Source organism: Cherax quadricarinatus, chromosome 55, assembly GCF_038502225.1.
Source record: "Cherax quadricarinatus isolate ZL_2023a chromosome 55, ASM3850222v1, whole genome shotgun sequence".
NCBI classification, from domain to species: domain Eukaryota; kingdom Metazoa; phylum Arthropoda; class Malacostraca; order Decapoda; family Parastacidae; genus Cherax; species Cherax quadricarinatus.
In genome coordinates, this window is record NC_091346.1 from 536,565 (window position 1) to 549,867 (window position 13,303).

Consider the following 13,303-nt stretch of genomic DNA (forward strand, 5'->3'; position numbering starts at 1 on the left):
ATGAAAGACCCCTTGGGGCCAGCGATCATGTGGTTTTGAGCTTCGAATACACAGTAGAGCTACAAGTGGAGGGAGAAGCAGGAAGGCCAGGACAAATGAAACCAAACTACAGGAAAGGGGACTACACAGGAATGAGGAACTTCCTGAATGAGGTTCAGTGGGACAGAGAACTGGCAGGGAAGCCAGTTAATGAGATGATGAAATATGTAGCAACAATGTGCAAGGAGGCTGAGGAGAGGTTTGTACCCAAGGGTACCAGGAATAATGAAAAAGCCAGGATGAGCCCATGGTTTACCCAAAGGTGCAGGGAGGCAAAAACCAAGTGTGCTAGGGAATGGAAGAAATATAGAAGGCAAAGGACCCAGGAGAATAAGGAGAGCAGTCGTAGAGCCAGAAACGAATATGCACAGATAAGAAGGGAGGCCCAACGTCAATATGAAAACGACATAGCAGCAAAAGCCAAATCTGACCCGAAGCTGTTATACAGCCACATCAGGAAGAAAACAACCGTCAAGGACCAGGTAATCAGGCTAAGGAAGGAAGGAGGAGAGACAACAAGAAATGACCATGAAGTATGTGAGGAACTCAACAAGAGATTCAAAGAAGTGTTCACAGAGGAGACAGAAGGGGCTCCAGAAAGACGGAGAGGTGGGGTACACCACCATGTGCTGGACACAGTACGCACAACCGAGGAAGAAGTGAAGAGGCTTCTGAGTGAGCTAGATACCTCAAAGGCAATGGGGCCAGATAACATCTCTCCATGGGTCCTGAGAGAGGGAGCAGAGGCGCTATGTGTACCCCTAACAACAATATTCAATACATCTATCGAAACAGGGAGATTGCCTGAGGTATGGAAGACAGCAAATGTAGTCCCAATCTTTAAAAAAGGAGACAGACATGAAGCACTAAACTACAGACCAGTGTCACTGACATGTATAGCATGCAAAATCGTGGAAAAGATTGTCAGGAGAAGAGTGGTGGAACATCTAGAAAGGAATGATCTCATCACCAGCAGCCAACATGGTTTCAGAGACGGGAAATCCTGTGTCACAAACCTACTGGAGTTCTATGACATGGTGACAGCAGTAAGACAAGAGAGAGAGGGGTGGGTAGATTGCATTTTCTTGGACTGCAAGAAGGCGTTTGACACAGTACCACACAAGAGATTAGTGCAAAAACTGGAGGACCAAGCAGGGATAACAGGGAAGGCACTGCAATGGATCAGGGAATACTTGTCAGGAAGACAGCAGCGAGTAATGGTATGTGGCGAGGTGTCAGAGTGGGCACCTGTGACCAGCGGGGTCCCACAGGGGTCAGTCCTAGGACCAGTGCTGTTTCTGGTATTTGTGAACGACATGACGGAAGGAATAAACTCCAAGGTGTCCCTGTTTGCAGATGACGTGAAGTTGATGAGAAGAGTTCATTCGATCGAAGACCAGGCAGAAATACAAAGGGATCTGGACAGGCTGCAGACCTGGTCCAGCAACTGGCTCCTGGAGTTCAATCCCACCAAGTGCAAAGTCATGAGGATTGGGGAAGGGCAAAGAAGACTGCAGACGGAGTACAGTCTAGGGGGCCAGAGACTACAAACATCACTCAAGGAAAAAGATCTTGGGGTGAGTATAACACCAGGCACATCTGAAGCGCACATCAACTAAATAACTGCTGCAGCATATGGGCGCCTAGCAAACCTCAGAACAGCATTCCGACATCTTAATAAGGAATCGTTCAGGACCCTGTACACCGTGTATGTTAGGCCCATATTGGAGTATGCGGCACCAGTTTGGAACCCACACCTAGCCAAGCACGTAAAGAAACTAGAGAAAGTGCAAAGGTTTGCAACAAGACTAGTCCCAGAGTTAAGAGGTATGTCCTACGAGGAGAGGTTAAGGGAAATCAACCTGACGACACTGGAGGACAGGAGAGATAGGGGGGACATGATAACGACTTACAAAATACTGAGAGGAATTGACAAGGTGGACAAAGACAGGATGTTCCAGAGACTGGACACAGCAACACGGGGACACAGTTGGAAGATAAAGACACAGATGAATCAAAGGGATGTTAGGAAGTATTTCTTCAGCCACAGAGTAGTCAGGAAGTGGAATAGTTTGGGAAGCGATGTAGTGGAGGCAGGATCCATACATAGCTTTAAGCAGAGGTACGATAAAGCTCATGGTTCAGGGAGAGTGACCTAGTAGCGACCAGTGAAGAGGCGGGGCCAGGAGCTTGGACTCGACCCCTGCAACCTCAACTAGGTGAGTACATACCTTTCTTTCTCAGGTACTGCGTTTCCGTCTGTTCGTGATTCATAGTTTTATCTATTTCTTCGTTTCGCCCCCAGACGTGGCCAGCTAACACGACGTCTCTATCCGCTTCCATCTTGTGTTTCGACATGGCCAGCCATCACGGCGACACAAGGGGGACAGTTATCATCAGTTATCTGCCTGTTATCTGGCGGTCAAAGCAATCAGCCAATATGACAAAGAACTTATTTGATGACTGTTTCAAGCATCATTTTATTCCGGAAGTCATGTTTTATCTTCGCCGCAATAACCTGACATTCAATGTTCTCATGACTTGATAATTCCTGTACTCATCCTGACCTGTTGCCCCTTCACTGGGCATCCAGCTGTTGCAAGGCTTCCAGTGATGTTCCTGCTGATCTCATAACTTGCGATCTTTCCCTGCAGATGCACTTCCTCATACATTTATGTTCGGTGAGAACAGATGTCGCCTTGTTGAAGCATTCCTCATGCACAACTTTCCTAATATGAATATTAGTCTTGGCTTTGTCTCTGTACATGCCTTCCTTTCTAATAACATTGTTAAATGCTCCAAAAGCGAAGATCAGCACCAATATGAATAACTCAAGTGTCGACGCACGATGCTTTGTTTGCGTCTATAGGATTATTTGATGTGACGAGATGCTAGGATGTGAGACACATATGCAACAGTTAGGTATCTTTATTTCGAAACGTTTCGCCTACACAGTAGGCTTCTTCAGTCGAGTACAGACAAGTTGATAGAAGCAGAAGATACTTGAAGACGATGTAATCAGTCCATCACCCTTAAAGTTTTGAGGTGGTCAGTCCCTCAGTCTGGAGAAGAGCATTGTTCCGTTGTCTGAAACAATATGAAGTTGAAGTGACAGGATGGAGCCTTTATATAGTGCCAGGAGGTGAGACGTAGGTTGGTTTGGGAGGGCAGGTCCCGACAGATTGTTAGGTAAGACACATATGCAACAGTTAGGTATCTTTATTTCGAAACGTTTCGCCTACCTAACTGTTGCATATGTGTCTTACCTAACAATCTGTCGGTATTTTATACCATTTTAATGTTCATTCTGTCAGACACTGCAACACAAGGGTATCTTGGTACAGACCATCAACTTCGACCTCTACTAGTGAGAACGGCTGGGTTTGAGAGGGACCTGCCCTCCCAAACCAACCTACGTCTCACCTCCTGGCACTATATAAAGGCTCCATCCTGTCACTTCAACTTCATATTGTTTCAGACAACGGAACAATGCTCTTCTCCAGACTGAGGGACTGACCACCTCAAAACTTTAAGGGTGATGGACTGATTACATCGTCTTCAAGTATCTTCTGCTTCTATCAACTTGTCTGTACTCGACTGAAGAAGCCTACTGTGTAGGCGAAACGTTTCGAAATAAAGATACCTAACTGTTGCATATGTGTCTTACCTAACAATCTGTCGGTATTTTATACCATTTTAATGTTCATTCTGTCAGACACTGCAACACAAGGGTATCTTGGTACAGACCATCAACTTCGACCTCTACTAGTGAGAACGGCTGGGTTTGAGAGGGACCTGCCCTCCCAAACCAACCTACGTCTCACCTCCTGGCACTATATAAAGGCTCCATCCTGTCACTTCAACTTCATATTGTTTCAGACAACGGAACAATGCTCTTCTCCAGACTGAGGGACTGACCACCTCAAAACTTTAAGGGTGATGGACTGATTACATCGTCTTCAAGTATCTTCTGCTTCTATCAACTTGTCTGTACTCGACTGAAGAAGCCTACTGTGTAGGCGAAACGTTTCGAAATAAAGATACCTAACTGTTGCATATGTGTCTTACCTAACAATCTGTCGGTATTTTATACCATTTTAATGTTCATTCTGTCAGACACTGCAACACAAGGGTATCTTGGTACAGACCATCAACTTCGACCTCTACTAGTGAGAACGGCTGGGTTTGAGAGGGACCTGCCCTCCCAAACCAACCTACGTCTCACCTCCTGGCACTATATAAAGGCTCCATCCTGTCACTTCAACTTCATATTGTTTCAGACAACGGAACAATGCTCTTCTCCAGACTGAGGGACTGACCACCTCAAAACTTTAAGGGTGATGGACTGATTACATCGTCTTCAAGTATCTTCTGCTTCTATCAACTTGTCTGTACTCGACTGAAGAAGCCTACTGTGTAGGCGAAACGTTTCGAAATAAAGATACCTAACTGTTGCATATGTGTCTTACCTAACAATCTGTCGGTATTTTATACCATTTTAATGTTCATTCTGTCAGACACTGCAACACAAGGGTATCTTGGTACAGACCATCAACTTCGACCTCTACTAGTGAGAACGGCTGGGTTTGAGAGGGACCTGCCCTCCCAAACCAACCTACGTCTCACCTCCTGGCACTATATAAAGGCTCCATCCTGTCACTTCAACTTCATATTGTTTCAGACAACGGAACAATGCTCTTCTCCAGACTGAGGGACTGACCACCTCAAAACTTTAAGGGTGATGGACTGATTACATCGTCTTCAAGTATCTTCTGCTTCTATCAACTTGTCTGTACTCGACTGAAGAAGCCTACTGTGTAGGCGAAACGTTTCGAAATAAAGATACCTAACTGTTGCATATGTGTCTTACCTAACAATCTGTCGGTATTTTATACCATTTTAATGTTCAGATGCTAGGATGATGGAGGTCCCAGGCAGTCAGGGTGTGGGCGGAGGCTGTTACTGGTAAAACAAACACTGGTAAACAATATCAACACTTGTTTATCCTGCCAGTGTTGGTTGTGTGGTCACCTCGGTATGTCCCAAGATGGATATTAACCCAACACTGTTACTAAATGAACTCCATGTGTGTGTGTGGAGGGAGTGTGTGAACCAGGCAGTTTAGAACCAGATTTTCAGAACATGAAGACAACGAACAAAAGCACGTCAGTAATCTAGGTTATTATCAGACTTCCTAATGAAGAAAAATTATTCGTACCCCCCTCCCTCCCCCCAAAAAATAAAAAAAAATGCTTTGCCTCGGAGAGAATTTTCTACCTACTATCTGTTGCTAGTCTTGCAACAATGCATAGCTTCTGACGACGCACGAGATCGCGAAAGATCTTGAGTTAAATATTTTCATCTGCAAGTGGCTTATTCTGCACTCACATACACACACACACACACACATATATATATATATATATATATATATATATATATATATATATATATATATATATATATATATATATATATATATATATATATATACAAGTGTGTGTGTGTGTGTGTGTTCTGCCGAATAAGTAAAACTTGCGATTTTGGCTTAAACAGCAACGCACTTCTTGCCGAACAGGGCAAGGAAAAATTTGTGCATGCAATAATTTCGAAAAAAAAATCATCCTAAATCTAACGAAAAAAAAAATATTTCATTGTGTTTGTGTATTATTATATTATTGTAAATTTATATCAAATGTATTTAGTCACATTAGGCTAAATTAAATTGCACTTGTTATAATAAGGTTAGGTAAGTTTTCTAAGGTTCTTTTGGTACAAAATCATTAATTTTTATATTAACATAAATGAAAAATATATATTTCAATGTATAAGAGAAAATTTTAGAAAGGACTTAATTTTAAATGAGTTCTTGCTAATTGACTAATTGTGCAAGACAAGCACAGGGGGTGGAAATCTTTAGCTCAAGTAATTTCACATTTCTCAGTGCATCATCAGGAGCTGCACAATGTTGCAAAGGCAGCAACAAGAGAAGTAGGGTAAGTTTTAAGAGTATGGTACTGGGTAGGCACCAGCCAGACTCTTGAGAGGCAAGCGGGATGCCAACCACACACCAGTTTTCCACCCACACCCCACCCCATATGGGGTCGGGTGGAGTAGGCCTCACAGTTTGCAGATACCAAGAGAAAAATTACTAGAAGATAGTTAATAGCCAGCCCTAAGCTTCTAACCTCTGGGAACAGGTCAATTGACGTAAAAAATTACACTAAAATAGTGGATCATTACAAGAGGGAAAATCTCTCATTTCTCAATCACTGTTGCAGAACCTTCCAGAATATTCAGGAAATACGTTCAGTGAATTCTCCTATTCAGGCTTCCTTTCCTAATTTTAATGTCATTCTTATCATTATTATCAACTATCATCCACTAATATCATTATTATTATCATCACCATTATAATATTATCAACAACCTAATTTATTAAATCACTAAACTAATTGCAACCATCTATGTGTACCTTGTGTACCTTGTGCCACTGTACCTAGATGGGTTAGGACCTCAATAAGTCACTCTACATTTCTTCTGGGCTATCCTAGGATGATCGCACCTGCGTCCCCATACCCCACATCGACGTACACGCGCGACAGATGTACCATGATGTTCAGTTTGCAGACTCTGGTGGAACATAACCGAAACATCACGAGACCCCCTGGCATAAGGAGCAATCCTGTGCTTTTGTACAACATTGTTGTTTAAGGCTGTTCATAACTGACTCCACTAAATAACTATCGAGTTTGTACAGCCCATAATTTGAACTATATACGGCATTCCTATCATATTTCAAGAGGGAGGACTATTATGTTTCTTTCAATGATGGAACTGTTGGCTACAATTATCTGGGCGGCAGCCCACCTCGGTAGGTGATTGCACAAGCTAACATGGTTAAAGATCGCATTCGACACCTGGCCTGTCCTAAATGAGCACAAGTTTGGAATAATATGGTTTCCAGGAGTTTACCTGTCTGACCATTGTATGAGAGTGGGAAAAGGGTGCATGGGACCTTGTAGACACCACCAACATTTTTAGGTGGTGCGTTCTTAAAAGTACTCTCTGTTTCACTGTCCCAGTGTTTTTGAAAGTCAGATTTGTATCGAGTTTCTATAATGCTTCCTGCAGGCAGACCAAATTGTCATTGTATGGCAACACCATTACATTTTTCCTTGTCAGGCGTTTCCTTAGGTACAGTCCTGTAGAAAGTCTTCCTAGCTGACAGTAGGTCCTTCTCAACAAAATCCCCGGGATATCTCAGTTTTGTGGCTATGTTAAATATCTTGTTGATTTCATCATCTAAACACTCAGGACTGCAGATCCGCAAAGCTCTCAGGAACATTGTAAGGAAAACACTCCTTTTAACCCTAGATTCATGATTGGAGTAATGATGAAGGTATTAAAGCTTCCTAGATGTCATATTTCCCGATCTTCAGCAAGATAACTAAAAGTAAGTTATCAGTAACTGATACAGAAAACTTGGTTGTTATTGTGGCTGCCTGACTAGTGAGGTACCATCTTCAGTGGTATAAACCTTGGTAATAAATACCGACAAGTTGGTTTAGAAAGACACGTAAGCAAACACTGACATATTTATTAGAAAACGTTTAAGTCCTAGGACCTTGATCACTTCTAAAGTCATTATATATATAGGCGGAGAGTGAGGTGTGACGCACGTGACCTGAGGAATGTCATAAGAACATAAGAATGGAGGAACACTGTAGAAGGCCTACTGGCCCATGCGAGGCAGGTCTTTATCAAAACAACCTCTACTTATGATGAGGACGGGTAGACGATGAAATCATGTGACTCCTGTGTTGTTGGGTTGGTGGTGCTTAAGTATCATGTAAGGTACGCCTGTGTCCTCCACAGAGACTCCACGGGGCATTTGATGAACTGGAATGAGGCACAACTCGTTCTCACCGAACCAGACCTCAGACGCCGACGGTGCCTAGAAGCCTCACTAATCGCCGTCACCGACACTATAGAACGCAACACTGGAAACTACAAAATTTCAAAAACATTGGCATACATGATACTTAAGCAGCACCAACCCAACAACACAGGAGTCGCATGATTTCATCGTCTACCCGTCCTCATCATAGGTAGAGGTTGTTTTGATAAGGACCTGCCTTGCATGGGCCAGCAGGCCTTCTACAGTGTTCCTCCATTCTTATGACATTCCTCAGGTCACGTGCGTCACACCTCACTCTCCGCCTATATATATATAATGTCTTTCTACCTCTGTATGTTAGAAGTGATCAAGGTCCCAGGACCGAAACGTTTTCTAATAAATATGTCATAGTGTTTGCTTACGTGTCTTTCTAAACCAACATCTTCAGTGTATGGAAGAGTGGCCCTCGTGTATGTTTTTTTTTTTTTTTTTTTTTTTTTTTTTTTTTTTTTGTGTGTGTGTGTGTGTGTGTGTGTGTATGTGTATTAGTAGGTGTGTGTGTGTGTTAGTAGGGGTGTGTACTCACCCAGTTGAGGTTGCGGGGGTCGAGTCCAAGCTCCTGGCCCCGCCTCTTCACTGATCGCTACTAGGTCACTCTCCCTGAACCGTGAGCTTTATCATACCTCTGCTTAAAGCTATGTATGGATCCTGCCTCCACTACATCGCTTGTGTGTGTGTGTGTGTATACAGGCGTGTGTATAAACCATACCCGGGCCGGGATTGAACCCGCGGTCATAGTCTCAAAACTCCAGCCCGTCGCGTTAGCCACTAGACCAGCTAGCCACAATAAGATTCATCCAACTAGGTATATTTCTACACCATAGGAAGGTTAGCACAGGCACCACTGTGACCACAAATGCAAGTTTTTACAGACGAATCTCCAGCTAGCGTGGCCGTGACGAACTCGAGCTCAAGTCCCTTCACTGCCGTCAACATGACTATGACCGCGGGTTCAATCCCGGCCGGGGGTATGGTTTGTTTGCAATCGTGCCATTACGATTTCTTGAGTCATGTGTGTATAAAGGAAGACAAACTGTCTCCATCCATTGTTTGCTTAGCAGCATATTTTAGTTCGCATAACCCAAACAATTTAAAATACAAAAAAATATATATATAAAATTTAAAGAAATAACTGTTCTTAACTTTATCTGATAAACAGCGTGTGTGGAGAGCACGAATTCGTCACGAACGCCTTCCAAGGGTTGGCCTGTGTTGGCAGCCTTCAAGGTGATGCCCATGACGGGAGCCACCTTGAAGGTGACCTTGTCTCACAAGCAACACACACACACCAACATCACATTCACCTACAGGAACAAGGTCAGTAACAACTATCTTCGTCAATATACTTCCAAATGTTTACATTATGCTGGCAGTCTTGAAATTTCACAGGACCGCCAGAACTATCCGGAATTTACCCATATATTACAAAACCTTGGATGAAATAATTTACAACCAATACATTAACATTGACAAACAATTTACAACTAATACACTAACAGTGACTGAAATAACTTACAACTAATACACTAATAGTGACTGAAACAATTTACAAGTCCCAATATGACTCAGTGTTTAGCGAGCCGTTAACCAGATTAAGGATCGACAATCTAAATGACAGACTCAAAATTCGGTCATTTAAAAAATCTGAGATATTATTCTAACATTACAAAACTTCGAAAAGGCAATAAGTGACATAACTATGCACTCTGCCCCAGACCCAGACTCTCGAAACTCCTTGTTCATCAAGAACTGCAAGAAGCCCCTCTCACGTACTTTTATCATTCTATGGAGCGGGAGTATGGACACAGGAGGTCATTCCACAATCACTAAAAAGAACAGACATAGCCCCGTTCCACAAAGGTGACAGTAAGGGAATTTGCAAAGAACTACAGACAGATAACGCTAATGTCCCATATCATAACAATTTTGAAAGGGTTCTAAGAAACAAGATCGCCACCCACTTAGACACCCATCAGTTACAAAACCCAGGGCAACATGGGTTTAGAGCAGGTAGCTCCTGCCTGTCCCAACTACTGGACCGCTATGACAAGGTCCTGGATGAGCTAGAGGATAAACAAAAGGCAGATGTAGTATACACATTCTGTGCGAAAGCTTTCGACAAGTGTGACCATGGTGTAATAGCACACAAAATGCGTGATGAAGGAATAATGGGAAAAGTTGGTAGATGAATCGATCGAGTCATGGCTCACTAATAGGAAGCAGTGTGCATAAATGGGGTTAAATCTGAGTGGGGATCTGTAACAAGTGGCGTCCCGCAGGGATCAGTTTTAGGCCCATTGTTGTTTGTAATATATATAAACGACCTTGACGAGGGAATTACTAGTGACATAAGCAAATTTGCTGATGACACAAAGATAGGTAGGATAATCGATTCAGACGTTGATGTCTCACAACTTCAGGAGGATTTAGACAAACTCAGTTCGTGGTCAGAAAAGTGGCAGATGCAGTTCAATGTAGATAAATGTAAAGCTCTAAAGCTCGGATATGTCCATAACCCTAGAACCTACCAGCTTAATAATGTTGAACTTAGCAGTATAGAATGCGAAAAGGATTTGAGGGTTATGGTAAGCAGCAATCTTAAACCAAGACAGCAGTGCCTAAGCGTGCGTAATAAGGCAAATAGACTGCTGGGATTTATATCAAGAAGTGTAAGCAACAGAAGTCCAGCGGTTATACTTGAGCTTTATACATGTAGAGTAAAAGGACACAAGTGCAACTAATGTGACATTTTATTGTGGCAACGTTTCGCTCTCCAGGAGCTTTATCAAGCCATTACAAAATACATACTCTCTGTGTCCATGTATTGTTTGTAATGGCTTGATAAAGCTCCTGGAGAGCGAAGCTTTATACATCTTTAGTAAGGCCTCACCTCGATTATGCAGCTCAGTTCTGGTCTCCATATTACAGAATTCACATAAATTCGTAAGAAAACATTCAGCGTAGAATGACTAAATTAATACATAGCATTAGAAATCTTCCTTTTGAAGAAAGATTGAAGACCTTTAAATTACATTCACTTGTTAGACGAAGAATGAGGGGAGACATGATCGAAGTGTATAAGTGGAAGATGGGTATTAATAAAAGGAATATAAATAAGGTCTTGAGGATATCTCTCCAAGAGAGAACCCTCAGAAATGGATTCAAATTAGACAAGTTTAGATTTAGAAGGGATGTAGGAAAGTATTGGTTGGGAAATAGGGTAGTTGATGAGTGGAACAGTCTACCTAGTTGATTTACTGTGTAAGGAACCTCCCGTATGAAGATAGACTTAAAGCCTTAAATCTCCACTCTCTGGAGAGGCGTAGAATGAGGGGAGATATCATTGAAGTGTATAAGTGGATGACAGGCATAAACAAGGGAGATAGTAATAAAGTACTGAGGGTGTCGAACCAGGTAAGAACCAGAAATGTAGATGAATGGTTCACAGAACCGACACGTTGATAAATTAGACACATGTGCAACTCTTGGGTATCTTTATTAAGGAAACGTTTCGCCACACAGTGGCTTCATCAGTCCATACACAGGAGAAGCTCGAAGAATAGGAGGAGAATGAGGTAATCAGTCCCTCAACCTTGAGTCGATGTGGTCAGTCCATCAATCTTGAGTAGAATACGGCATATGAGCGGAGAAAGAGCTTATAAACCGTCAGACACTGCAACTTCTTGGGATCTTAATACTTGGGAATTCTTCGCTTGCCTAACCCTTGGGCACGACCTACTTCCACATTGGGCAAATGTGACACCACCTATGACTGCTGCACCTCTCCTACCTACGGTTTATAAGCTCCTTCTCAGTGGTGACCTGTACTTAACTTCAGTGGTGACGTGTACTTAACTCTGTGAAGAAGTGTCTTGTGTGCTCCCGTGGACTGAACCAAGATGCCCTCCATCGAGCAACTTTACCAGCAGCTTAAGGAAGAATTGAGGGCAGCGAAGATGGAGATACGGCGATTGACCGAGGAGAACAAGAGGATTCGTAGTAGTCCTCCTGTCTCGAGTCCTCAGGTCAAGAAGGGATCGTGGTCAATGGCTGGACAGCAGGGGACGAAGTTGACGATCAAGAAGACGAATGGAAAGCCAGAAACGATGAAGAAGAAAGAGACTGCTGTAGAAACTCTTGTGGAAACCTCCAACGCATTCTCGGTGCTACCCGACGAATGTGAGTCGACTACTGGGATCGTCACGACGAACGACAACAAGGAAGGTAAGAATATTGTTGTTGTTGGGGATAGCCAGGTTAGATACATGGATAGGGCATTCTGCTTGAAGGACAGGAGTAGGAGACAGAGGATTTGCTTTCCTGGGGCTGGGATGGAGGACATTGTTAGCCGGCTTGACAACATCATGAACGGTAATGGGATCATTCCTATTATTTGCCTCAGTGCTGGAGGCAATGATGTAGGCAAGCGTAGAAGTGAGGATTTAGTTAGAAAGTTCAGGACAGCTATAGACATAATTAGGAAGAAGGGAGGGGGCGCCCTGTTATATGTGGCATTTTGCCAAGAAGAGGTGTTGGTAATGAATGGTTGTCCAGAGCAATTGGTATTAATTGTTGGCTGGATAAACACTGTAAGGATAATGCAGTACCATTCATTGACAACTGGAACAACTTCTGTGGCCGAAATGACATGTATGCCAGGGATGGGGTTCACTTATCCAGGGCAGGTGTGGGTTTTCTTGCTAACTCAGTTGAGGGGGTTGTTAGGACTTTAAACTAGGATTAGTTAGAGGTATGGGTTTAGAAATGATAAATAATGAGTATGGATATATTGACTTATACTCTGATATTAAGAATCTTAATAGTTACTGTCATGGAGTAACTCTGGGTAATGATAATTTCAGAAATTGTGTAAAAACAAAGATCAATAGGAAAAATGTGCAGAAGAAAAAACATATGATGGTATTTTATGCTAACAGTCGAAGTGCAAGAAATAAAATTAATGAACTACGTTTGGTAGCATGCTCTGGGAACTTTGATATCATTGCATTAACTGAAACGTGGTATGATTTAAAGAGTCGGGATATGACTGTTGAGTGTAATATTCAGGGATTTAAGTTGTTCAATGTGGATAGATCTAATGGGAAGGGGGGAGGAGTTGCATTATATGTTCGAGAAAATATTAATTGTTGCATAAAAATAGGTATAAAAATAGATGGAGCAGTAACAGAATCTGTTTGGGTAGAGTTCGTAGAGGGTCAAGAAAAACTAATTCTAGGTGTAATATACCGACCTCCAGGCTTGGGTCATGATAGAGGGAGACTTCTTTGGGACGAAATTGTTAGG

General features: G+C 42.6%; 1 protein-coding gene across 1 annotated transcript in view; it reads left to right on the forward strand.

The window, feature by feature from the left end:
* Positions 1–13,303, forward strand: part of LOC128698916 (uncharacterized) — a 98,118-nt gene that overhangs the window by 67,583 nt on the left and 17,232 nt on the right. Inside the window, exon 2 of the mRNA XM_070096777.1 lies at positions 9,159–9,316. Within this exon, the coding sequence (XP_069952878.1) occupies positions 9,159–9,316 (158 nt within the window). The remainder of the gene's footprint in view (positions 1–9,158; positions 9,317–13,303) is intronic.